Source organism: Dreissena polymorpha, chromosome 13 (genome assembly GCF_020536995.1).
Source record: "Dreissena polymorpha isolate Duluth1 chromosome 13, UMN_Dpol_1.0, whole genome shotgun sequence".
Taxonomy (NCBI): domain Eukaryota; kingdom Metazoa; phylum Mollusca; class Bivalvia; order Myida; family Dreissenidae; genus Dreissena; species Dreissena polymorpha.
Window position 1 is genome coordinate 74,869,341 of NC_068367.1, and position 27,998 is coordinate 74,897,338.

Genomic DNA, 27,998 nt, shown 5'->3' on the forward strand with positions numbered 1-27,998 from the left:
TTCTGCAATCGGTCGCAGTCTGTTCACAATTTGACAAATACAGATTGCACCATGTTACATGGTTTAATCTCAATTTGATTATATACAGTTTATTGCAAGTGTTTCAAATTAGTCCTCTATTGGTAGGACATTATCTAATTGCCCGAAATACATGTAGTATGTTCTTGTACATGGTGTTACTGTATCCTCCATTTATCAAGAATCAATGAGCTCCGTAAATGATAGCATACAGTTGAGATTGCGATATATTTCACAATTGTTTTGATTTATTCATAATGACAGCAAGGACTGGAACACCACGATAAGTTCACAGATAAAAATTCGTTTTCAATAGTGATATTCTCAACGTATAATTAATGATTTTAATGTAGTCCAGACTTGCAATAAACAGTTAACAAATCAGAATTTAATAATATGCATGCAATCTTAAATATATAGATATTATGTATGCTTTTATAAGAACATATATATATTGCTTTTGTACACTTTAGATGATCTATCTTATTACCTACCAGTAAATCACAATTTCAGTGTGTCACGTCTTTATTTAATGTTTATATTTCTTTAAAATTTGAAAGAACCTTTACATCTGGGGATATGGCGATGACCTCATTATAATATTTCTTGGCATCTGGAATCTCATTGGCTGTCCTATGTGCCCAGGCCAGTCCAAGGCTGGGCCTGAAGGACTTCGTGTTTATTGTGGCGGGGCCTAATAAAGGGCTGGTTAAGGAGCGGCCTCCTCTTTGGTTGGCTCCTCCTTCACTGGATATTTTTGGCTTTAGGAAAAACAAAAACCTAGAGAATACCGTATTTTTATAGGTCTTTGGGGAAAAACATCATTTGTGATTTAATGGTAAATAAGTATTTATAATAACACAAAGATAAGACTAATAAATGCAACAGATAGGTATAATGGAACTTTTTATTGGACCTTATAATACTTAATTCATGGGGATTATGATAATCAACTTAACCCATTTATGCCTAGCGTCTAGAAAAAAGGCCTTGGCAAACAGCATAGACCCAGATGAGACGCCGCATTATGCGGCGTCTCATTAGGGTCTTCGCTGTTTGCTTAAAGTAATTTCTGTAAGAAATATTCTAATTATATAAATAAATATACTAAACATCCCTAATTTTGGGAAAAATTGATCCAATTTAGAAGGATGGGAGAGTCCACTCGGCATAAATGGGTTAAACTTCAGACAGTAAGAATCCTTTCAGACACTACAGACAATCTCTTCTCTGCTCACATGCTAAGATGTGAAATATATTTATTGAATATCAAATACCCATCACAAGCTAAAAGTTTAAATGATCAAGCCTTCAAAGATATGTTTTCCAACTTCCCAGTGCATTTTTTATATATAATTGCAGCTTAATTTGCATGTGATTCATATTTGTGCTAACATCTATACAACTCAAATTAACAGGTAAAATAAATGTAATCACCACTTTTAATGAGCAATAATGGCAACATCCAACACCAATTTTACAGATTAATTACATTAATTAAATTATAAAAAATGAAAGCAAGGAGTAATTCTCAACCTTCTGGTAGAGCAGGAGTTTCGGCCCCTGGTTTTGCAGGGGCAGCGGCACCTCTCCCTCCAGGAGCCCCTCTGGCAGCTGGTGCAGCTAAGGCCTGAAACACAAACATTCATGTCAAAACAAGGGTCTGAAACACAAACAGTCATCAGAAACACAGGCCTGAAACAGTCATGTGAACAAATGGCCTGGCCTTGCAACTACAATTAAAACATTTATAGTTTCAATATGAAGATTTAAACAAAACAAAATATAAAATTAATTGATAACTTAATTTGTCTAAACTTAATTGATTACTTATTTGTAATAATTAATCAAAATTATTTATAAATGATTGTGTATCATTATCAATTATAACTAATTAAATACGTTTTTTGTAGTTGTGAGAATTTATTCAATGATTGCCTGACTTAAGTTATTTTAGTTTGAATACAGTCTAACCAATCTGTGCTTGGTTATAGACTGCTCCTCTACCAACATCATCAGCATGGATGCCGCCGTCTTAGAATGTTTCGGCCCTTTTAATTCCATGAACATTCTGATAGCGGTGGGCCCACAGTGGTAATCAGTCACTTCGTGTTGGTTGATTGCCTCCAGCTCTTCTCCTCTCGCCTCAGCCACAGCCAGCTTGATGCCCGTTCAGCTGCGTAGCTCAGTCTCTGGATAGCCACTTCGCTCTCCCTGCCAGTAGTTCGTACTGCTGTCATCAGCCTGTGCACGGACTGGGAACAGAACCCTCTAACGCCAACTTCCACGGGAAATAGCCAAGTACGCCAGCCTTGTTGCTTGCACAGATCCATGAGTTCTGTGTACTTTGCCTTCTTCCGCTCGAAGGCCTCTTCACATCTTGCCTCCCATGGTACTGTAAGCTCTATGGTGACGAGCTTCTTTCCTGTCTCTGACCACAATACAATATCTGGTCAAAGGGTCGTTTGAACCACGTTTGCGAAAACAAGCCTTCTACCAAGGTCTTCCAGTCTCTCGTGCCATCAAGAATTGATGCTTTTGTTGGTTTCTGTGTCTTCATGGTCTCACCCGATTTGACGCAAGCGATGTGCCCATGGCGAGGGTAATTGCCACGTTCCTTCTTCCGTTCTTTCTCTAGCCAGTCAGCCAACTCTCTGAGGACCAAGTCATGCCTCCATCTGTATTTTCCCTGTGTCAGTGCTGTAGTGCAAGATGACATAACATGTTCTAGGGTGCTACTCTGTCATACAGCCTGCATTTTGGATCTTCTGTGAGTCCCCAATCGGCACAAGTTCGCTGGGGATGGAAGTAGATCATAGACAGACCTGAGAAGAAAGGAAAACCGAAAAGCTCATACTTCCAAATGTCTCCCCAGGTCAACTTTCTGTCTGCGGTTTCCCATGTGGTCCATGCTCCCTGTGCTCCCATTTCTACAGCCCTTGCTTGTCTGGAATTTTCTTCCCCTCTCCTGACCGCAGACTGATTCATGGCATGCCTCTCTTTCTGGTCTGATCGGCTCCACAGTACCACCTTTCTCGCGCCAATTCCTTCATTCTCAACAGCAGTCACTCATACAATGTATTTGTGCTTGAGCGCGTTCTCTGCCTGGCTCACAGACTTTGTCGCTGACCATTTCCTGCTCGTTCGGGTTTGGATCCCTGCCTCACGTATGAGCTCGTCCGGAGAGTCCCTCAAGGTCAACACAAGTCTTGCTTTTGCTGTCTTGAACTCTTCTAACAGTGAAAATAGCGGGAGCTGTAACTTGTTGCTTTTCCAGTAGAGTCCAATACTGGTAAAGCTGGGTGGAACTCGTAGACACTTCCTGAGATGTCGACTAGTGGTTCTCTGCAGGGCTTCCACTATTGTACTTCAGGATACCTCGTAAAGCATCAACGGCCAGATTAGTCTTGGGAGCAGTGGGTGCTTGTAGAGCCAAGCTTTGAACTTGCCGGGTAGTCCGCAGCGGTCAATCTTCTTGAGACCCTTCTCTACCTGTTGCTCTAACTTCTTGATATTGTCGCGATCTTGTATGCTTGCATCTAACCACTTGCCCATGCATTTTATTGGACTCGTCACTATGGAAGGAATCTCTTCCTTCTGTACGTAGAGTTTGAACCTCTCTGTTGCCTGTCCTTTCTTTATGACGAGAGATCTGGATTGTGCTGCTTTGAACTTCATTCTTCCCCATGAAGCGACATCCGTCAGGGCTGTCAACATCCATCTAGCTTGGACGTGTTTCGTTGTCGTCAATATGAGGTCATCCATGAAGCCTCTGCTAGATGGGAGATAGATTTCTGACTCTGTCTTTAGTCCACGTGTCTCTCGTTGGGCAGCATTTATCAGCAGGTTCATCCCCATGATGAAGAGCACCACGGAAACTGTGCAGCCGTTAACGATTCTTTTCTTCAACTTCTTCCATCTGGTTAGCCGGTCACCAACAGTAAACCGGAGCCTGGTTCAATCCAGGTAATTGGTGATGATTGACTTAAGTTTTAAAAGTAGGTAGAGGGGAAACTATACACATGAAGCATGTTATCATAAACTTGAAAAGTATTTATTTTAACTGTTTCTGTCTCTTTGGTAATTTAATTGAGAGCAGAATTCTTTCTCAAAATGCATAGAAATTATTTGGCCCACCAAGAATAATTATCAATTGATTTTACAAACAGACAATAAGCATGTTTTGAATTTTTGTGCTAAAAATGACACTATTCATTTGTTTATTTTTTATTTTTTATTCAAATGATTTCTTTTTTTTCCTTTTAAGAAATATAATTTGCATTCATATTTTCTGGTTTTGACTTATATCCTAATGATATTCTCCATAAAGGACAAATGATTTATACTGCTTGAAACTAGTTGAAAATTAGACTCATTTTCAAAACTTCATGGAAAAAGTTGTTTAAATGGTACACTATAAAGTCTATAAGAGTATACTTTTAGAATTCTTAAAGTTTAAACACATTTTTCAAACTAATTCATCAAGGTCAACATATGTGCCAAGTTATTTCAAACTCGATCTTTATATGGCAAAGCTGAGACATTAATGGCAATGATCTTTTTTTTAACTATTTTCTGTCCTTTTTACTCACCTTTCCCTTTGGGATTGAATCACATCATTTGCTGTATGAGACACATTCTTTTATTGTGGCAAGTTATTATAAACTCAATGAATATATGGAAAAGTTATGGCTGAAAAAGGAATATTTGGATAATGCCTAGACGTAGTAGTAGTAGTAGTAGTAGTAGTAGTAGTAGTAGTAGTAGTAGTACTAGTAGTAGTAGTAGTAGTAGTTGTTGTTGTTGTTGCAGCAGCAGTAGTAGTAGTGCTTTTTAGTTATTATTTTTTATCAATCATCATTGCAATCATCATTGCTCGGGACCTTTTTTAATCTGTTCAAGTTGTCGGCTGTTCGCGATTTAGTTGTATGTACCCTTTTGTTGGAAATAACGCAGGTGCTCGAGAGTTCGTTGCTAAAGAGTTTGTGTAAACAGTTTCAGTTTCATTTTTGGAATTAATGTTTATAGGTGGTAAACGAATAAAAGGTAATTTCGGTCGAACATCATTACTGGGCGTATATTGTTTAAGTAACAATTTTATATGCAATACTTAGCTTTATCTTGAAATGGATAATATCCATTTTATCTGATTATGTCATTTTGCCAAATGTGGGTGGGGAAATCTATGGATCTGAATGGTTGAAGTGACCAAGTTTGGTTTCGGGAAATACTGATGAAGTATATATGAGCAGCCTGAAAACTTTTTGTACATGTGGAATTCGCATTGCTGTCCAGTCAAGATTGTTGTGCGCGAAGAAAGATTGATTTATCAGTGTTGGCTCAAATTCGTTGCTAGCACTTACTGACTTAGGTTATTGTCCACTGATGTTGACAAAATGTTTTGTTGGATGTAATTCTCAAACTGCTTAGCCCAAGTAGTGTGTTTTGATGCAAATAGGGATCAACATTGATAGCCTGTTCATGACCTTCCCCTACCTTTTACAAGACCGTCCGTCTCCGATGGTCTCACCTCAATTGAGGTTTGAGAAGGTTCAGATCCTCCAGCATGTGTTAAACTCTATGATTTAAAGAAAATGCACGATGGATATTATTTGCCAATAAGTTCCAAATGATGGGAACTCTATGTGTGCTTATCAATGTCTCTTCAGTCTTATTTCAAGTTAGGCTGAATCTGTTTGCAATTCTTAAAAATAAGACTTAAGTTGCATGGATAATCAAAAATTAAAGTTCATGTCATTCCAATTAGCAATTTTTTAATTGCAGACACAGAATCTACCACAAGGCCACTTATTGGCATTTATATTATTGTCATTTTGTCTTTCTGTGAACAAGAACCTTTTATTACAAAACCTTGTTTGGCTATCAAGGTATAGTTTCAGCTATGTTGTGACCAATTAGAAAAAGTTCTGGTCGAATTGGGAAAAAATAGTGAGTGTTTATCCTTGAGTTGGAATCTTTGGATTGTAATCTCTTAAATGTGGAAGTTTGCATCATAAAATATTCAAATTGGTATTAAAAGGGACATTTTAACAGATTTTGGCATGTATTGAAGTTTGTCATTTAATAAATGTAAACATTGGATCTAGAAAGCTACAGTAAAAAACAAGAATAAAGTAAAAGAAAGAAAAAAGTAAACCTCAACTGGGCTCGAACTACTTACCCCTGGAGTAAAAGTCTAACGCATAGACCAGTCGGCCATCCGTGCTCATGCAATCAGTGATGTATTTTATACTTTGTATAAGCAATCCTGGTAGTATCACAAAACATAACGACAACAACAGTAGTCTCCAAATTATTCAATCGTTTCGCTTTGCAATGCTTTATAATTTTCAGGTTTTTCAGGGATTTCAATAGACGCAGAATCCTGCATTTTGACAAGCAATTTGAAAATGACTCGATTTTGACCTGACCATTTTTTCTGCCATGCGTCAATTTGACACATCAAAAATTTGACCTGCTTGTCACTCACTGTCAGTAAGTTGACATCTTGAGTTCCATGGTAATAAATCCCGTTATACTCCTTATTGAGATTCATGCCCAAGTATTAGAAACTCAGTCTATACATCAAGGGGTTACCCCCCATGTGTCGTTTATCTTATCTCTTTCGATAAACATGTCACGGTCTACAGAGTGCGTGTGCACTAACTTGGCACATGCATATGCATTTAGAACAGTACCTTAGAATTATGATTCATAATCAGAGATAAAATAGAAACTGCGAAAACACATACACAGCTATTGCTTAGGTATTTATTTACATAAAACACGAAAGTTCCTTTTCAAACCGTTTTATCGACAATTGTCAACACTTTAATCCAAATATTGTTATTTAATAATTTAACAAAGCGATATAAGTTTTTAATACATTATGTTACTCTTAGACTACTTCTATGTAACAAATATAATGACACAGACAAAAACACAATTCATGAACACTTATTTTTGCGCTTCAAAATTGACCCCAGCATTTTTCTATTTGACTCCTCTAAATTTCAGTCCAGGGGTCATTGACTCCTGATTTTTAAATCTATTGAAATCCCTGTTTTTAAATCTTCAAAAGATGCATATAATGGATATTTTAGAGCATGTTAAATGTTCATTATTACTGTTTTCTCACAAATGTCATAACTACAAAGAAAATTTGCAAATCTGAAACAATTATTTTTTATTTTGTCAATGTTCACAAACGTTAAAAGGTCACTTTAAGGTCTATGCGGTTGCATGATAAGTGCACATACCTATCAAAATATTTATTTACACCGTGACAGGCATGCCAAAATGATCAAATTGTATTAAAATTGTTTAAAAAGAACGAAATCTTTCACGAACATACACAGCAAGTTGTAATTACGATGTTAACATAATGTTTATAACAGATAATATCATCATGTTATAACTGTGAAGGTTATTAATGTTGTAAACAAGATTTTACTGTGACAGGCTCCCAACATAATTGACAAGCTGTCTCACAAAACATTGTATTTTGTTTCATTTCTTAAAATATCCATATAATCAATCTGTGAGAGAAAGTACTTAAGTTAATAAACATTTTGACCGACTAACAATAACACCTTCCTTTATACAAAAATACTTTGCTTGCAAAACTGATTATCTATGTGATTTTGAATTGATCTTATGCATATTCCCATTGTTTTGTTAAATTTCCAGATGTCAATAGGACATTTTGAATATTAAATATATGTACTTTTTTAAAATTGCCATGGTTTATAAAACAGGAGTAACAAGCTGAGTTCGCTTGAAAATTTAAATTTATTTTTACCATACTTTCATTTTCTGCTTCAGCTTAATCTGTTTTACAAACACCTCACTACTCTTAATCATGGAGAGGTTTAGCCAAGACATGCCTTTATTGGAAGGTGATGATTTCTTCAAGAACCTTGATATGATGGAACAGGATTTCTTAATTGAAGGGGACATTCAAGTAAGTCACTGCCAAGTGAAGTATTGTCCTAGTGATAAGTGTGAACAAAATCTTTGTTTTTTGTATGAAATTTTCTGGACTAATAAAGTCATATGAGAATTAACCTCCTAAACAAAGACAAAAGCAAATGTGTATGTTTTCTGTCAAAATATACATTTATATCAATCTTTTTCATTTCAAATTGAATGGAAAAGTATTAAGCTTCAAAGGAGGTATAAACCAGCAATCCATCTAATTTATTAAGACAATTTAAATTCATATTTATTTAATTTTAGGCCATTAAATATGATTCAAGGTTGAATCACCTCTCTCGTTCATTTCTTAAATCATATTTCTGAACAAAAGTTTAAATTGTATCATAATAAGTTTTGATGTAAACTAACATCAATAAAAGAAATGGATGGTTTGTCATGGTTATGTTTAGAGTACTACATTCAACAGTTTCTTTTTAAACAGACATAGACTTTAGATATTACATTTAAATGGGTTAAATGGGTCTAGTGCACTCACTATGTTATTGTTACTGTCTTGAAGGATTATGATGAAGATGGGGAGATGGAGTTACCATCAGAAGAAGATGAAACCATTGTTGAGTATGTATTGCTATAGTTTAAAATTGAGTAAAACGTCTTTTTTGTAAAATGGAAAAAATCTTAACCAAGTTTTTAACACATTTGAAAATTCTGGTCATTATCCCCACACTTTTCGGAGAAAAAGTGGGGATTATCTGCTTATCTCCGCCGTCTGTCAGTGCATCCGTCCGTCCTGGCCACTATCTCCTCCTACACATTATCACTAGAACCTTGAATCTTACAGCCATGGAAGCCATGAGCATATGTGCGACAGTGCACTATTTGGAACTTTGATCTGACCCCTGGGTCAAAAGTTATGGGGATTGGGGTGAGGCCGGGTCAGAGATTTTCCAGCGACCACGATTCGAAAAAGGCTCATAACTGCTGTGTTCCTTCACATATTGCTTTCATATTTGGTGTGCATGTGTATCTGGACAACACCTTTCCATGCGCATAATTTTTTTTACCCCTGTGACCTTGAACTTGAGGTCAGCGTTCAGGTTTAGAAATCTGCGACCGCGACTCGTAAAAGGCTCATACCTACTGTGTCCCTTCAGATATTGCTTTCATATTTGGTACACATGTCTACATGTATCTGGACAACACCTTCCATGCACATGAAATTTTTTAACTTGGGGTCCGCGTTCAGGTTTCGAAATCTGTGACCGTGATTAAAAAAAATGCTCATAACGTCTGTGTCCCTTCAGATATTGCTTTCTTATTTGGTGCGCATGTTTATCTGGACAAGACCTTTCCATGCGCATATAATGTTTGACCCCTGTGACCTTAAAATTAGGGTCCGTGTTTAGATTTTGAAATCTATTATGTGGTTATCTCCGCCGTCTGTCTGTCCGTCTTGGCCACTATCTTCTCCTACACTATTAGCATTAGAACCTTTAAACTTACACACATGGTAGCTATGAGCATATGTCAGACAGTACACTATTTGGAATTTGATCTGACTCCTGGGTCAAATGTTATGGGGGTTGGGGTGGGGCTGGGTCAGAGATTTTCACTCATTTTTAGCTCTACTGGCAGAAGGCCTGAAGAGCTTATGTCATGGCATGGTTTCCGTCGTCCTTGCGTGCGTTAGACTTTTTCTTGTTTATGCCATAAAGTCCACAGTTTTCATACGATTCTTTTCAAACTTGTTCAGTGTCTTTATATTAATGAGGACTCGAACCCTATTAAAATGGGTTGCATTAGAGTAAAAAATCCAGAATGATCTCCTCTTGAATTTGAGAAAATTGTGAAATGAGGCTTGTGTATGCAATAAAAACAGTTTTCATCCAATCATTTCCCAACTTGCACAGTGTCTTTATCTGAATGATGAGTCAAACCCTATTGAAAATGAGCAATATCGGAGTTATGAGTCCAGAATTATCTCCCCTTGAATTTGAGAAAAAAGTGAAAATTCAGTTGTTGTTTTTTATAAAGTCCATAATTTTCATCCAATTCTTGGCAAACTTGCACAGTGTCTTTGTTTTAATGAGGACTCAAACCCTTTTTAAAAAGAGCAATATCGAAGCAATAAGTCCAGAATGACCCTGAAGAGCTTATGTTATGGCGTGGTTTCCGTCGTCCATCTGTGCGTGCGTGCGTTAGACTTTTTCTTGTTTACGCAATAAAGTCCACAGTTTTCATCAGATTTTTTTCAAACTTGTTCATTGTCTTTATATTAATGCGGATTCGAACCCTTTTGAAAATGGGTTACATCAGAGTTATAAGTCCAGAATTATCTCCCCTTGAATTTGAGAAAAAAATGAAAATTCAGTTATGTTTTTTATATAGTTCATAATTTTCATCCAATTCTTGGCAAACTTGCACATTGTCTTTGTATGAATGAGGACTCAAACCCTTTTTTAAAAAGAGCAATATCGAAGCAATAAGTCCAGAATGACCCTGAAGAGCTTATGTCATGGCGTGGTTTCCGTCGTCCGTCCGTGCGTGCGTTAGACTTTTCTTGTTTACGCGATAAAGTCCACAGTTTTCATCCGATTCTTTTCAAACTTGTTCAGTGTCTTTACATTAATGAGGACTGGAACCCTATTGAAAATGGTATACAACAGAGTAAAAAGTCCAAAATTATCTCCCCTTGATTTGAGAAAATTTTGAAATAAGGCTTGTTTACGCAATTAAGTCCACAGTTTTCATCCAATCATTTCTCAACTTGCACAGTGTCTTTATCTGAATGATGAGTCAAACCCTATTGAAAATGAGCAATATCGGAATTATAAGTCCAGAATTATCTACCTTAAATTTGAGAAAAAAATGAAAATTCAGTTGTTGTTTTTTTATAAAGTCCATAATTTTCATCCAATTTTTGGCAAACTTGCACAGTGTCTTTGTATCAATGAGGACTCAAACCTTTTTTACAACGAGCAATATCGAAGCAATAAGTCCAGAATGAGAAAATTTTGAAATCCTGCTTGTTTACGCAATTAATATCACAGTTTTCATCTAATTATTTCCAAATTTGTACAGTATCTTTATATCAATGAGGACTTGAACCCTATTAAATATGAGCAGTATCGGAGAAATAAGTACACAATTATCTCCCCTTGAATTTGAGAAAATTCTCCTTGTTTGCGCGATTAAGTACACAGTTTCCATCTTATTCTTTCCAAACTTGCAGAGTGTTTATAGCAGTAGAGCGATTCAAGCCCTCATGGGCCTCTTGTTTTATGTTATTTTACTTTAACTTCTTCATTTCTGTACCGATTTACTTCAAATTGATACTGAACATCTCTTATGAAAATACAGTCAATCTCAACTATGCCTGGCCCCATTACCAACCCTGGGGTGCCCCTGGGTCAAATATGTGATGTGGGGCTACGCATCAGCCTCTGCTGTGCCATTTCTAGTTAGATTGATGTCTTGGTAATGTGTGGGCTATACCTTTAGTTGGCATTGACCTTGTTTGAGTTTTTCAGAATTTATGTCAGTGTGCCCATGAATGAAAACTACAAAAACCCTGACCTAGTCAGTATTGTGATATGTTTCAACATGAGATATGTCAGATATGTCATTCCTTTCAAATTTTACACAATTTAAAAATAACAAACTCTATGAATTTTTGACCCAAATAGTTCACCATATTTTGTGTTTTGTCGCACAGGTCCCCAGACTATCCTGACACACCAGATGAGAGGCTGTCCAAGCAGGAGCAGCTGCGTATGATGCACCTGAGGAGTCACCTGAACCAGATCACAGAGAAAGTGAAACACCATCAGTACATGACCGACAAAACTAGGTAGGGTTTGAATGTGAAATTTTACTAGTTCATGACTGAAAAAACTAGGTAGGGTTTGAATGTGAAATTTCACAAGTGCATGACCGACACAACTAGGTAGGGTTTGAATGTGAAATTTTACTAGTTCATGACTGACAAAATTAGGTAGGATTGGAATGTGACACACTGCAAGTACATCACTGACAAAACTAGGTAGGGTTTGAATATGACACACCACAAGTACATTACTGACAAAACTAGGTATTTTTTTAATGTGAAACACAACCAGTATATGACATACAAAACTAGGTAGGGGTTGAATGTGACACATCACAAGTACATGACGGGCAAAACTAGTTAGGATTTGAATATGAAACACAAACAGGATATGACTGACAAAATTATGTAGGGTTTACAGGCCTCTTGCTAATTATTGAGTTAAAGAGTACCGATATCCCCTATATAAAACAATATATAGGAGTATTTATTCTAAGAAAGGTAGCAGAATGAATTTGAATATTTACTTTAATGGCTAAAAGATGTTCAAGTTCTGAATCAATTGATTGCTACATTGTATTAATCTCTAAATGCACTACATGTACTATGTACAATATCACCAGCAGTATATAGTTAAACTTTTTCGAATTTAAAAAGTGTTTCAAATTAATTACACTTTCTGTCAAAATGTTAATGAGAACTGGCCATATTTTATTGATAGGATGGCTGTTTAAGAAGTATTAAGTCTGCAATTTCCGTTATCAAGGGCCCTGTAGGTACTGGTTACCAGAACATGACAGACAAAACATTGAAGCATTTGTTTCAAAGTAATTAAACCAGCTTTATTTATGAAAAGCGTCCTAAGGAGGCAATATCTGCAAAGTCATGATGAATGTGTCCTTGAATGTTTCAGGGATGAGCTGAAGCAATGTCGAAGCAAGATCATTGAACTGGAGGCCGAGAGGAATGAAACTAGAGACGAACTGCAGAACCAGACCAGCGATGGAAACCAGTAAGTCTATAATTGAGGATAATGTTTAATTATCAGATATGTCAAACACTTATTTTTGTAAACATTGGATCTTTTCTTTTACTTGAAAATTATTGAGTAACCTGATTAATTGTGTTAAGATGATATCTTATACATATGTGGGATATTTATTTAAATATAAATGTGACATGTAACAACATTCATCATAATTACACCATTATTACATTTAATCAACTGAGATGCTACACAGGCATATCAATTTGTTTATTCCATACATTATTTGTGTGTTCTTTAAGTTCTTTTAATGGTGTTAAGAACTCTTTTTATTGTACCAATACTTATTTCAATATATTGGCATGTTTGTCTACCAAATCAGGTACATGGTTGAGCCAGTGTCTACATTATTAAATCAAGCCTATGAATGAGAAAGTTTTAAAGTGATGCATCATTATCTAATATTGATTAAATAACAAAACTCCATTTTTTTGCATTTAAATTACAAAATTGTGACGTATTTTTCATTAATATTTTTTCATATCAGCGAATAAGCTATTTTTTCATTCAATTTTTTTATACAGACATCCTGGTGTGGTACCTATGAATTAGAACTCGTTGTTAATTGGCTAATAAAACAATATTACAACAAAAGTTATTTTAAAATTGTTATTTCACGTCTTGCAGGTCAGCAATTTATCGTTTGCGGGCCACACATGATCGTCTCAGTCAGGAGATTCTAGATGAACGACAGATTGAGAAACTGATCCTGGAACGACTGGAGAAGGAAGAGTAGGCTCCCTTCATTGTTAACAATAATTATATAAATGGTTAGATAGGAGATTACATGTATAAAAGAAAATCCTCTACAAGTACATAACCATTAAAACATGTTGATGTACCAAACTGCTCACATTAAAACTTTCACATGATGTCTTTGAATCTGTGAAGTTTTATCAACTTTCTTTGCACCAGCTCTCGTTGAAACAGGCTTTTATGGTGCATGCATGATTTAGTCTTTTGTGCTAAGTATTAAGTGATAAAAACTTTCTGTGAGATAAATCCTATATTTTTACCATTCTACTGGAATGATTTTAACAATTAATTATAACTAAATTTAACCTGTTTTTTTTAAGCTGAATAACTCAATACTTACAAAAAAACATCTGCAAAATAAAGAAATTACAATTATACTCCTGCACATATTTGCTGTATTCATCGAGTTAATATTGCTATAGGTTGTTTTTCCAGCCGTAATTACATGTCCGTTAAATAGACACATTCCCAAAAGCAAAATATATTTTGTTTATCCCAAGTTGAAAAAAATCCCTATTTGAAAAGACAATTAATAGAAAAAGTGTCTAATGATGATTATAACTCAATTTTATTTCAATTATATCTAAACAAAGTATATGACTATAATTTATTTCATTTTTTTCTTATGAATTGATTTATTTTTTAAAGTTAAAATAAATTAGTATTTCACAAATCAGCAGACTTTTCATGCGAGTTTTTTTCCCCCAAAATGAAAAAGCCTGAGCTTAGTTAATCCAATGACATGTACATTCAAATTCAATTGAGTATCAAAAATGGGCTATAAGCATAACGTTAGAAGCGTTCTGGGAAACGTGAGCTTAATGCATGTGCATAAATGTCGTCCAAGATCAGCCTGTGCTGTCTGTACAGTCTAATCAGTAAGGACACTTTAAGCTTCAAAAGGAATCTTGTTTAGAAAAGACATTCCTTTACCTAAAAACTCCATAAAACCAGAAATGTCCTCTCTGATTATTATATGCGGAATAATAAGCCAAGGGATGACACATTACACATTTGCATGACCAGTTTACCCAGAACAAGGCTCAATTCTACATTCAGGTATGACTTAAACATGATTTTACCTGCAGGTATGAGTTTGAACAAGGTGGAGGTAGAGAGAGGTAAGTTCCTGCTGGCGGAGGACGAACTCGTAAAAAGGGAAGATCGACTGGCCAAGGAGAAGACGGACCTTGCCATACGACGCCTCAGAAAGGAAGAGAAAAAGGCTGCGGCAGGCTGAAAGAAACCTCCGCAACCAGCACAGGTATTAGGATAGTTTTCTGTCAGAACATTTTTTGTCTTTATAAAAAATTTAGCGATCTGGCAAACTTTGAATGGTTAGCCGATAAAATTGCAAAATGGTCACAGATATTTGTTTTTATTTAAATATTCTGAGTTTATATCTAATAATTAATTATTTTGACTAATCAATTTCAGGGCTGATGTAAAATAACAAAATTCAAGGTCAAGGACACATACAGTAAAAAAATTCAAGTTACCATTTTATATCCACTTCATAACGCCTGTCTTTTTTAGGATTTTTATTAAAATTTGAACAACTTGCAAACTATTTTGCTCAATAAATCCGTGGAAATAAGCATAAGCAAGTCACACCAGCTCAAGGTCAAGGTCACACATGAAGGTCATATGTTTGAGCCTATATTTGTGTATCTTTTCTTTAAATTTATCACATTAAGTCAATGTAAAGAATCTATGAGACAGTCTCATCACGCCAAGGTCAAGGTAACACTTAGCTCGAAAGGTTCATGGTTGGGGATAAAACTGTCCTTCTGACAGCTTTGTTAGTGTAGTTGCTGTAATGATGGGTGTGTTACTGTTTTCATGACCCAGCTCGTTTATTATCCCCGCCGAAATTTTTTTCGTAAGGGATATAGTAATTGGTCCTGTCCGTCTGTCCGTCCGTCTGGCTGAAACTTTGTCCGGCGCAAAACTCCGAATCTATTCAATGGATTTACTTTAAACTTAGAATATAAACAGATGGCAACTAGGAGATGTGCAGTGACCAAGAACCATAACTCTATCTACCTTAGTTTTTGAATTATCTCCCCTTTTATATAACTTTAAAATAAATTTTTGTCCGGAGCATAACTCTAAATATACTAAAGCGATTTACTTGAAACTTGAAATATAAACAGATGGCAACTAGGAGAAGTGCAGTGACCAAAAACCACAACTCTATCTACCTTAGTTTTTTAATTATCTCCCCTTTATATAATTTTAAAGTAAATTTTTGTCCGGAGCATAACTCTAAATCTACTGAAGGGATTTACTTGAAACTTGAAATATAAACAGATGGCAACTAGGAGAAGTGCAGTGACCAAGAACCTCAACTCTATCTACCTTAGTCTTTGAATTATCTCCCTTTTATATAATTTTAAAGTAAATTTTTGTCCGTAGCATAACTCTAAACCACTGAAGGGATTTACTTGAAACTTGAAATATAAACAGATGGCAAGTAGGAAAAGTGCAGTGACTAAGAACCATAACTCTATCTACCTTAGTTTTTGAATTATCTCCCCTTTTATATAACTTTAAAGTAAATTTTTACCGGAGCATAACTCTAAATCTACTAAAGGGATTACTTGAAACTTGAAATATAAACATATGGCAACTAGGAGAAGTGCAGTGACCAAGAACCATAACTCTATCTACCTTAGTTGTGAATTATCTGCCCTTTTATATAATTTTAAAGTAAATTTTGTCCGGAGCATAACTCTAAATCTACTGAAGGGATTTACTTGAAACTTGAAGCTTAAACAGATGGCAAGTAGGAAAAGTGCAGTGACTAAGAACCATAACTTTATCTACCTTAGTGTATGAATTATATCCCTTTATTTAATTTCAAAGTAATTTTTTGTCCGGAGCATAATGAATTATCTCCCTTTATTTGTTTTTACCAATATTATTCTACTCTCTAAAACAAATGTTGTCATACAAGCAAACACATTTTTGCGGGGATTTGGCACTACTGTGACAAGCTCTTGTTTGTTTTGAACATTTCCATTTTTTTAAATGTTTCAGAACGCACTATGAGATCATGAGAGAGAAACAGAGACTCCAGGACCAGCTGGCAGAGAACGCCAAACAGAGCAGTGAGAAACACAGCAAGTTTGTCTCTGACACCATGCACAAGTAAGTAGGCCTGGAAGAGTGATTTTTTTACACAATACCTTGAAAGCACCAGCTTTTATCCCTTTTCCTCTCATATTCCCCCTTTGACCCAATTTTGTCTCTTAGAAAATTAAGTTAATTTTTAGACATTTCTTAATAGATTTAAGTTTTAAAGTTTTCATTTCGAGCCCGTCGATACTGATGAACAGCAAGCAGCATAAGACCTTAAAAGACAGGAGTTTACTTGCAAGTTGTTGTGGTTCTATGCTGGTTGCACATAGCCTTTTTATGCCCCCGGATCGAATGATCGGGGATTCGATCCGGGCATATTGTTTCTGGCCTGTCTGTCTGTCTTTTGTCCCAAAACTTTAACCTTGGTTAAAGTTTGATAACTTTTGCAATATTGAAGATAGCAACTTCATATTTGGCATGCATGTGTATCTTATAGAGCTGCACATTTTGAGTTGTGAAAAGTCAAGGTCAAGGTGATCATTCAAGGTCAAAGATCAAATATTATTGTATTTTTTTCCTAAAACTACTCTTCGTGAATGTTTGGTCATAACTTTTTAAATATTGAAGATAGCATTTTGATATTTGGCATGCATGTGCATCTCATTAAGCTGCACATTTTGAGTGGTGAAAGGTCAAGGTCATCCTTCAAGGTCAAAAGTTATTAAAAATAAAACATCCAAGGGAAGTAATAAGCTTTAGAAGGGAGATAATTTCTAATTCTACCAAATGATGTATTCAAATTTTATTTTAAAGCGGCGCAATAGAGGGCATTGTGTTTCTGACGAACACATCTCTTGTTAACTTTGTTCTGAGCGGGAAAGGGTTTACTAAATCTACTGTAATCTGCAATCTACTGTTAGGTTAAAACAGCGTCAAGAAGAGGAGAACAAGCGATACCAGGAAAACATGACCAAGAAAATGGACATGCTGCTTAAACTGAAGAGTGACATACAAGCAAACCGGGTAGCGCCTCTCTTACTGTCAGGATATTTATGTGCAATACCATTTAGTCTTGCTCTGGCTCCTCTGCGTGAAGTGTTGTGCCAGATTATCTTGTGCTTTCTGCACAGGCTTATCAGGGACTACACTTTTATGGAATATTTCGATTAAAGAGGAAGTCTCTTTTAAAAATAACAACCATTGTAGGTGGAAAGTTCTCCCTGATTAGTCTGTCCAGACTGCACAGTCTAATCAGGGACGATATTTAACTCTTATGCATTAGCCCCATTTTTGAAGATCAAGGTCCATTAATGTACTCATTGCCTCATAAAGTATGGACATTATATAAAACCCATAAAATAATAGTTATAAGATAAATATAATAATGAAAACGAAATATACAATATAAATAATATAATAATAATATGATATTAAATAAAACACATACCAGTAAAATAGCTTTTTTAAGTGAAAAAAATATTTATACATACATTCTCATGTTTTAATTCCCAGGACAATCTAAAGGCGTTGAGGGCCCGAGACAAGGCGGCCGAGAGACGTGAAGAGGAGAAGCTGGAACAGGTGCGGCAGAAGATCCTGGAGGAGGGAGGCAACCCTGACCAGATACTCCTCATTCAGAAACGCATCAGCGATGTACAGAGACAGAAGAGGTGGGTGTGCACTTAAAGGAAGCTGTGCTTGGTATAATTAATTTGCCTAAATAAGATTGCTGGTTTTTGCTTGTCCAGTATAGCCGGATGTCATGGCCGCATTTTGTGTGAATTTCAAGAATGAAGTTAAAGGTTAAAGGTGCGGTTTACAGTCTGCTTCGATAACATATGCATCTTCAGCTGACTTTGACATTAACCCCCGATCACTGGGATTTAAGTCGTCCATTTACATATTGCGCACAAGGCAGCCACGGCAAATTTACTTATTTCCCTCACAGGTACCCATTTATACACCTGGGTGAAGAGGAGCAAGCGTGGGAATTAATATTTTTGCTCAGACAAATCCAGTACCCTAGAGCCGTATTTGAACCAGGGACCTTCTGACCAGCATCCGACCACTAGACCACTGTCCCCACAAATAGAATATATATAGATTGTATATAAAATCATTTTATTATGTTTTGTTTTTTCTCTCTAAAGAATAACATTTTATGCTAGATAGTGTGACATACAAAAATATCAGTGAAATAAGATTCGACTGTTTGCTTTTGTTCGAGGTGTAATACAATAAATTGAACTGGCTGCCATTGATGGCAAACACACAATTGGGAAATAAAAGCAAATTTAAAATATGTGCAATATTTTTTTTCAAGTAAATGCAGAGAAAGTTTGCTTTCAGTGTAAATATCATCAAAGAAGAAGTGGAAAAAATCATTTACATATTTTATTTTGCTCAAGTTCTCATTGACACTATTGTCTTAATGCAGGCAATTATAGAAAGCATTAAAACTCCAACAACAAACAAGTTGTATCACATCAAGTTGTGAATATTTCAGCAACTTTGAGTCTGAGCAGCGTGAGAAGCAGGCAGCCCTCATGGAGAAGATACTGATAGAGGAGGAAAGGATGAAACGACGCAAACAGCAGCAGCCCCTCCTTTGGGCGGACCCAAACAGGGAAAAAACTAAGGTAAGCTAGACAGGTTGTATAGCAGCCCCTTCTATGGCCAGACCCAAATAGGGAGAAAACTAAGGTAAGTTAGACAGGTTGTATAGCAGCCTCTTCTGTGGGCAGACCCAAACAGGGAGAAAACTCAGGTAAGTTAGACGATTTGTATAGCAGCCCCTTCTATGGGCGGACCCAAACAGGGAGAAAACTAAGGTAAGCTAGACAGGTTGTATAGCAGCCCCTTCTATGGGCTGACCCAAACAGGGAGAAAACTAAGGTAAGCTAGACAGGTTGTATAGCAGCCCCTTCTATGGGCGGACCCAAACAGGGAGAAAACTAAGGTAAGCTAGATGGGTTTGTATAGCAGCCCCTTCTATGGGCGGACCCAAACAGGGAGAAAAACTAAGGTAAGCTAGACAGGTTGTATAGCAGCCCCTTCTATGGGCGGACCCAAACAGGGAGAAAACTAGGTAAGCTAGATGGGTTGTTTAGCAGCCCCTTCTATGGGCGGGACCCAAACAGGGAGAAAACTAAGGTAAGCTAGATGGGTTGTATAGCAGCCCCTTCTATGGGCAGACCTAGACGGGTTGTATAGCAGCCCCTTCTATGGGCAGACCCAAACGGGGAGAAAACTAAGGTAAGCTAGACGGGTTGTATAGCAGCCCCTTCTATGGGCAGACCCAAACGGAGAAAACTAAGGTAAGCTAAACGGGTTGTATAGCAGCCCCTTCTATGGGCAGACCCAAACAGGGAGAAAACTCAGGTAAGCTAGACGGGTTGTATAGCAGCCCCTTCTATGGGCAGACCCAAACAGGGAAAAAACTAAGGTAAGTTAGACGGGTTGTATAGCAGCCCCTTCTATGGGCAGGCCCAAACGGGGAGAAAACTAAGGTAAGGCTAGATGAGTTGTATAGCAGCCCCTTCTATGGGGCAGACCCAAACGGGGAGAAAACTAAGGTAAGCTAGACGGGTTGTATAGCAGCCCCTTCTATGGGCAGACCCAAACAGGGAGAAAACTAAGGTAGTTATACAGGTTGTATAGCAGCCCCTTCTATGGGCGGACCCAAACAGGGAGAAAACTAAGGTAAGCTAGATGGGTTGTATAGCAGCCTCTTCTGTAGGTGGACCCAAACAGGGAGAAAACTAAGGTAAGCTAGACGGGTTGTATAGCAGCCCCTTCTGTGGGCAGACCCGAACAGGGAGAAAACTAAGGTAAGCTAGATGGGTTGTATAGCAGCCCCTTCTATAGGCGGACCCAAACGGGGAGAAAACTAAGGTAAGCTAGATGGGTTGTATAGCAGCGCCTTCTGTGGGCGGACCCAAACAGGGAGAAAACTAAGGTAAGATAAAAACTTTTAGGTTATTTATCAGAGAGAGTTTGTTTAGGCAACTTTAGGTTCATAAATAATAGGCGTATTACTGCTCCCAAAGCAAAGGGCAGTAATAAATCAATAATAAGTAGTTCCGCCTATTCTGATTTATAAAAAGCAATATTCGTTCTTTTTCAAGTTAATGCTGAAAAAAATGTGGTTTCTTTTAGCATTTTGCCTGATTGGCAATTTCATATAGGATTGTTTGTTTAGATTTTTATTCAAAAGTGACATTACCAATAATTAACACCCCACAAAATTTATGTTATTTTATAGTTATCAAAATTTAGAAACTTAATTTGGACAGATAATGGCAGGCTGTTTTTTTTATATTTCCTTGTGAATTGTGTCCTTAGATGATTGGTCCACAAAAGAAGAAGCCCCTGAAGACGTTCCAGGAGTATACAAGACTGACTGGAGAGGGCACTGATCTCTCCATTGACCTGCACGACTCCATGGATGATCAGGTACTCACTACTGAGAGTCAATGAGTATATGGAATTAGCCGCAAAAGTTTGAACTCTTCCAGAATATGTGTTGAAGGATTAACTTCCATTTATCTAAAATCACAAAAATTACCAGATTCTTTCGGAAAATCATAGATAAAATGCACATGTTAATTTTATACTGATACGCTTATGAAGTTCAAGAGTAATGATTGGATGGTATTGTATACTGATTTACATGTGATTGACATATGATTAACATATCCTTTATGAATTTGCCATCACATGCCTAATATGTCATGTATCTGACCCATGTTGGTTAATTGATTGACTACCCAGGAGAAGTATGATGGTGAGAAGATGCAAGGAGAAGATAGGGGCGATATCACACTTCCTGAGCAGCCTGTGAGAGATGAACAGAGCTCTGATTCCAGCGATGGGGATGACAATGGTAAGGCCCAATAGAGACATTGGTTGAACTATATTAGGAAAGGAGTCCAGAATGTGTTATTTTTAATCAAACTTTGCACACATTGTTTCTTATAGACATCTTAGGTATGAAAATACAAAAAAACAAACATTAAAGTCGGTAAAAATTTAACATTGAAGTTGTTATATGTCATCATAATAATGATAAGATTGTGCAATAGTAAAAGATTTTTGTTGGATTTGGTGGAATATTGATTTTAATTCACAAGTGATCACAGACAATATTATTTTCACGTGTCGTGCAGCCACATGTGAAAACATTTTTTTCAATGATCACAAGTGAATGAAAAATCATTATTCCACTGAATCCAACACATTTTCTTTTTATTTTATGCTTACAATATTATGTTTGGGATTTTTGCCATTCCAGACAATATAATTCCATGTTGGGCGCCCTTAAATGTTATTGCATGTATTTTCAAAGGAAGCTTAACGTATTTTTTATAAACATTAAATGCAGAGTAGTCGCTCTCAGTAAAATTGGGGGTCACAATTAGGAAACCAAAGATATCTAAAAATAATTCTGGTAAAGCAATGAAAATTATTGATATTTTTTACTGTTATTTTCAGTGTTTGAAACAGTGAAATATCAGTTTTAATTCACTGGTATTTCTCTATAAACTATCAGAAAGCATAAAATAAACAACCTTCCTGCGCTTTGATTTACCTTTTGCTGATTTATGTGCCCATAAGCTCAGCCTTATGCATTTCTGCCATATAAAATGTTACAATTTTGTGATGTAAACTACTTCCACATTTCTCAAGTGATCCAATTGAGAATTGAAATATGTCATCACCATGAACTGAAGTTGTGAAAGACACATTTATTACTGAAAGTGATAAATTCATTCCTGAGTCATGTACCCTTGAACTTAGCCATGGGCATGGCTGCAATCCACATGACAAGTTGTGCACGGGTATTTTTAACCAGATTTTCCGAAGAAAAAACTGGTTATTAGATTGGCGAATGCGGGGCGAGCTGGCGGGCTGGCGGGCGGGCGGAACAAGCATGTCCGGGCCATAACTATGTCGTTCATTGTCAGATTTTAAAATCATTTGGCACATTTGTTCACCATCATGGGACGGTGTGTCGGGCGAAATAATTACGTCGATATCTCCAAGGTCAAGGTCACACTTTGGGTTCAAAGGTCAAAAATGGCCATAAATGAGCTTGTCCTGGCCATAACTATGTCATTCATTGTGAGATTTTAAAATCATTTGGCACATTTGTTCACCATCATGGGACGGTGTGTCGCACGAAAGAATCAAGTCAATATCTCCAATGTCAAAGGTCGCCACGACTAAAATAGATTTTTTTTAAAAACAAACTTACAAAGGGGGTTAATTTTGTTTGTTCTTTTCAAAAGTTCAGTTTGAGTTTTCTCCCTTTATCAGATTTTTTTTCACAATGAAAACCTGGTTTTGGTGACAATTTTGTCCCTTGTTAGCCAATGTTTTGATAATGAAGCTTTAGGTTGTGAACTTAATCATGTATGAAACCAGCTCCCATTCTCATCAACTCTTTCTTGGACTTAAAATTAACCAATATATGTAGGAAGGTATTTATAAGGTCTACCATTGTGGCTAAGGGTCATGAAAAAAAAGTTCACAATTTTAAAATTATGAAGTAAAAGCTGCTAAATTATGTAATTCTCAACATTAAGAACATCACAATATTTAAATATCCATTATTCTGATTGTCAAGTCCTCAAAAGCATTTCAGGGAAAAGGCGTCTTGGTGATAACAAAATATGTTACTCATTTGTGTGTTGCTGTTATTTTAGATGAGAATGCAGTGGACCTGGCGAAGCCCGAGTTTGAAGGCCTCTGGGACCACCACAAACCCTACACCATGCCCAAAGACCTGGATGCTTCAACCCCTCAAACTGCCCGGAGCCTCTAAAATGGACAAGGGTAGAAATTAACTAGACTGACTTAGCACCCATGAATTGCAGTAATCAGTTGTTTTTATTTTTAGCTCGACTATTATATATGAAATATATATAGTGGAGCTATCTTACTCACCCTGGCGTCGGCGTTGCCGTTCCCGTTGGCATTGGCATTTGCGTGCAAATGTTAAATTTTGCGTACTACCCCTAATATTTCCAATGTCCCTTGACAAATTGCTTTCATATTTTGCATGCTTGTTTACCATCATGACCCCAACCTATAAACAACTGTATCAAGCATTTTGACAGAATTATGGCCCCTTTTATACTTAGAATATGCATATTATTGATAAATCTATGTTAAAGTTTGCGTATTTCCCCAAATATTTCATGTGTCCCTTGACATATTGCTTTCATAGTTTGCATACTTGTTAACCATCATGACCCCAACCTTTAAACAAGAGCAGACAACTGTATCAAGCATTTTGACAGTATTATTGCCCCTTTTATACTTAGAATATGCATCTTATTGATAAATCTATGTTAAAGTTTGCGTACTACACCAATATTTCCTGTGTCCCCTTGACATATTGCTTTCTTATTTGCATACTTGTTTAACAACATGACCCCAACCTAATAAACAAGAGCAGACAACTGTATCAAGCATTTTGACAGAATTATGGCCCCTTTTATACTTAGAATATGATTAGTATTGATAAATCTATGTTAAAGTTTGACAAGGACAACACTTACCTGACATACCACAATGCACTCCACCCAAACCATCCCCCACGCCCCCCCCCCCAGACCCCCCCCCCCCAACCCCCACCCCCAAAAATAAATATTTTTTTCTTCTTATTTTTGAAAGATCATCTATTAAATGATCACACACCCACATAATACATAATACCCTCTCCCCCCCCCCCCCTAAAAAAATAAAAAAAATAAATGTTTTCTATTTTGGAAAGAACATCTATTAAATGATCACACACCCACATTATACCCTCCCCCCCCCCCCCCCCCCCCTCCATGATGGCTTACGTTATACTGTCAAGCACTAGAATAGTCGAGCGCGCTGTCCTCTGACAGCTCTTGTTTATATTTAATGTTACACCAATCTAAGTTTGAATATGTTTCACTTTGTTATGGCTATTACAATGTGCGAAACTTATTTTTAATTAAAAAAATAAATAATATGTTGCCCTCTGCTCTGTTTCTTTTAAGTTACTCTTTAAATACTTTTTAGTTACTTTCTTTACATTTAGCAAATATGTTTAGGATTTTTACAGTTGACTAGAAGATACCAATTCATGAGTATATTATAACACATTTCTTGTTGTGGAATCCTATTGATTTACTTCCAATCCTTGGACATACAGCATTGGACAAACAGAAGGACAGTGCTTGACTACTGGTTGATAAGCTTAGTGTACTCATAAAATGCTACAGCTGGGAAAACAATTGTAGTTAAAGTTGATCATTGCATTCAGATTAGTGCTCCAGGTCTATGCAGTGCTGGAAAAACACAGGCAGCTGAAGAGTTTATGGTGGCAATATTTTAGGAGATTCTCTTTGACGTGCTAAATAAACATTAGTTTTTGAAGAGTTGAGCATAGAATTATTTTAGACCATGCTCTGTGTAGTGCCGTTTTAACAAGTTGATCATGATAATATTTCTTGCAACTCTCTATGAAGTGCTGCATGAAATAAGGTAGTCAAAGAGTTGATCATGACAATATTTCAGGCTTTCCTTTATGAAGTCCTGGAAAAAAATAGTTTAAAGTTGATCATTACATCATTTATACGATTCTTTTTGAAGTGCTTGATTAATATAACTATTTGAAGAGTTGAATATGGCAACATTTCAGGCTATCATGGATGAAGTGCTGGAGAAACATAGGGCCGGGATTGTAATCAAGCAGGTTGCAGCAGGCAGAGAGTTCAAGGGCTGTCCCTTCTACAGCAAGCCTGATGTCATACACTTTAAGGTAGGTTTGCAGGGAATCGGTTAACATTACTTCTTTTTTTATTGCTAATCAGTAAGTTTACATTTATCACGGAAAATAATTTCTATTCAGTAATTCTATGAAAGTAAGTGTTTAACCATCACCATAGAAAATTGAAATCTCGCAGCATGTTGGTTATATTGGGAGACGATTTATCAAACATGAAAATGAAGGATACAACAAATGAAGCCATATGTTTGACAAATGCCAATGTTTTTACAGGACTTTGATGTGGGTAAAACGTATAAGAAGAAGGTGACGCTGACCAATGTGTCATACACTGTCAACTATTGCAAGTACATAGACATCACTGAGCGACTCAAAGACTTCATCAACATTCAGTAAGTACCATGGGTCCTCTTAGATTGAACAGTTTGGTCCACATCAACATTCAGTAAGTACCATGGGACCTCTGAGATTGAACAGTGTTGTCCACATCAACATTCAGTAAGTACCATGGGACCTCTGCGATTGAACAGTTTGGTCCACATCAACATTCAGTAAGTACAATGAGACCTCTGAGATTGAACAGTTTGGTCCACATCAACATTCAGTAAGTACCATGGGACCTATGAGATTGAACAGTTTGGTCCACATCAACATTCAGTAAGTACCATGGGACCTCTGAGATTGGACAGTTTGGTCCACATCAACATTCAGTAAGTACCATGGGACCTATGAGATTGAACAGTGTTGTCCACATCAACATTCAGTAAGTACCATGGGACGTCTGAGATTGGACAGTGTGGTCCACATCAACATTCAGTAAGTACCATGGGACCTATGAGATTGAACAGTTTGGTCCACATCAACATTCAGTAAGTACCATGGGACCTCTGAGATTGGACAGTTTGGTCCACATCAACATTCAGTAAGTACCATGGGACCTATGAGATTGAACAGTGTTGTCCCACATCAACATTCAGTAAGTACCATGGGACGTCTGAGATTGGACAGTGTGGTCCACATCAACATTCAGTAAGTACCATGGGACCTATGAGATTGAACAGTGTTGTCCACATAAACATTCAGTAAGTACCATGGGACCTCTGAGATTGGACAGTTTGGTCCACATCAACATTCAGTAAGTACCATGGGACCTCTGAGATTGAACAGTTTGGTCCACATCAACATTCAGTAAGTACCATGGGACCTCTGAGATTGAACAGTTTGGTCCACATCAACATTCAGTAAGTACCATGGGACGTCTGAGATTGAACAGTTTGGTCCACATCAACATTCAGTAAGTACCATGGGACGTCTGAGATTGAACAGTTTGGTCCACATCAACATTCAGTAAGTACCATGGGACCTCTGAGATTGAACAGTGTGGTCCACATCAACATTCAGTAAGTACAATGGGACCTATGAGATTGAACAGTTTGGTCCACATCAACATTCAGTAAGTACCATGGGACCTCTGAGATTGAACAGTTTGGTCCACATCAACATTCAGTAAGTACCATGGGACCTCTGAGATTGAACAGTTTGGTCCACATCAACATTCAGTAAGTACCATGAGACCTCTGAGATTGAACATTGTTGTCCACATCAACATTCAGTAAGTACCATGGGACCTCTGAGATTGAACAGTGTTGTCCACATCAACATTCAGTAAGTACCATTGGACCTATGAGATTGGACAGTGTTGTCCACATCAACATTCAGTAAGTACCATGGGACCTATGAGATTGAACAGTGTGGTCCACATCAACATTCAGTAAGTACCATGGGACCTCTGAGATTGAACAGTTTGGTCCACATCAACATTCAGTAAGTACCATGGGACCTCTGAGATTGGACAGTTTGGTCCACATCAACATTCAGTAAGTACCATGGGACCTCTGAGATTGAACAGTGTTGTCCACATCAACATTCAGTAAGTACCATGGGACCTATGAGATTGAACAGTGTTGTCCACATCAACATTCAGTAAGTACAATGGGACCTCTGAGATTGAACAGTTTGGTCCACATCAACATTCAGTAAGTACCATGGGACCTCTGAGATTGGACAGTTTGGTCCACATCAACATTCAGTAAGTACCATGTGACCTCTGAGATTGAACAGTGTTGTCCACATAAACATTCAGTAAGTACCATGAGACCTATGAGATTGAACAGTGTTGTCCACATCAACATTCAGTAAGTACCATGGGACCTATGAGATTGGACAGTTTGGTCCACATCAACATTCAGTAAGTACAATGGGACCTCTGAGATTGAACAGTTTGGTCCACATCAACATTCAGTAAGTACCATGGGACCTCTGAGATTGAACAGTTTGGTCCACATCAACATTCAGTAAGTACCATGGGACCTCTGAGATTGAACAGTTTGGTCCACATCAACATTCAGTAAGTACAATGGGACCTCTGAGATTGAACAGTTTGGTCCACATCAACATTCAGTAAGTACCATGGGACCTCTGAGATTGAACAGTTTGGTCCACATCAACATTCAGTAAGTACCATGGGACCTATGAGATTGAACAGTGTGGTCCACATCAACATT

At 37.0% G+C, this 27,998-nt stretch overlaps 3 protein-coding genes and 1 long non-coding RNA gene across 4 annotated transcripts; 3 read left to right on the forward strand and 1 right to left on the reverse strand.

Moving 5' to 3' along the window:
- Positions 1–49: 49 nt before the first annotated feature.
- On the reverse strand, positions 50–2,714 carry LOC127855176 (uncharacterized). Its single transcript, XR_008037382.1, has 3 exons — positions 1,993–2,714; positions 1,555–1,648; positions 50–779 (listed from the first exon to the last, which is right to left on the reverse strand). It is a non-coding gene; the product is annotated as an uncharacterized LOC127855176 (long non-coding RNA).
- A 2,255-nt stretch (positions 2,715–4,969) lies between these two features.
- Positions 4,970–14,823, forward strand: LOC127854781 (cilia- and flagella-associated protein 74-like). The gene is made up of 7 exons (XM_052389830.1): positions 4,970–5,064; positions 7,843–7,981; positions 8,516–8,574; positions 11,672–11,806; positions 12,696–12,794; positions 13,455–13,559; positions 14,643–14,823. The coding sequence occupies exons 2-7, from the start codon at positions 7,880–7,882 to the stop codon at positions 14,821–14,823; spliced, it is 681 nt and encodes a 226-aa protein (XP_052245790.1). The 5' UTR covers positions 4,970–5,064; positions 7,843–7,879.
- Positions 14,822–23,493, forward strand: LOC127854782 (cilia- and flagella-associated protein 74-like). Its single transcript, XM_052389831.1, has 8 exons — positions 14,822–14,847; positions 16,626–16,736; positions 17,588–17,690; positions 18,180–18,337; positions 19,174–19,306; positions 21,012–21,122; positions 21,441–21,552; positions 23,375–23,493. The coding sequence occupies exons 2-8, from the start codon at positions 16,642–16,644 to the stop codon at positions 23,491–23,493; spliced, it is 831 nt and encodes a 276-aa protein (XP_052245791.1). The 5' UTR covers positions 14,822–14,847; positions 16,626–16,641.
- A 1,839-nt stretch (positions 23,494–25,332) lies between these two features.
- On the forward strand, positions 25,333–25,830 carry LOC127854783 (cilia- and flagella-associated protein 74-like). Its single transcript, XM_052389832.1, has 2 exons — positions 25,333–25,467; positions 25,708–25,830. Exons 1-2 carry the CDS (start codon positions 25,333–25,335, stop codon positions 25,828–25,830), a joined length of 258 nt encoding a protein of 85 aa, XP_052245792.1.
- Positions 25,831–27,998: the final 2,168 nt, after the last annotated feature.

Bases quoted from the DNA above. Each gene is read 5' to 3' on its own strand.
- LOC127854781 (XM_052389830.1), top strand. From the start codon at position 7,880: ATGGAGAGGTTTAGCCAAGACATGCCTTTATTGGAAGGTGATGATTTC. The intron at 7,982-8,515 runs GTAAGTCACTGC...ACTGTCTTGAAG, and splicing joins TAATTGAAGGGGACATTCAA to GATTATGATGAAGATGGGGA. The intron at 8,575-11,671 runs GTATGTATTGCT...TTTGTCGCACAG, and splicing joins GAAGATGAAACCATTGTTGA to GTCCCCAGACTATCCTGACA.
- LOC127854782 (XM_052389831.1), top strand. From the start codon at position 16,642: ATGAGAGAGAAACAGAGACTCCAGGACCAGCTGGCAGAGAACGCCAAA. The intron at 17,691-18,179 runs GTAGCGCCTCTC...TTTAATTCCCAG, and splicing joins GTGACATACAAGCAAACCGG to GACAATCTAAAGGCGTTGAG. The intron at 21,553-23,374 runs GTAAGGCCCAAT...CTGTTATTTTAG, and splicing joins CAGCGATGGGGATGACAATG to ATGAGAATGCAGTGGACCTG.
- LOC127854783 (XM_052389832.1), top strand. From the start codon at position 25,333: ATGGCAACATTTCAGGCTATCATGGATGAAGTGCTGGAGAAACATAGG. The intron at 25,468-25,707 runs GTAGGTTTGCAG...ATGTTTTTACAG, and splicing joins CTGATGTCATACACTTTAAG to GACTTTGATGTGGGTAAAAC.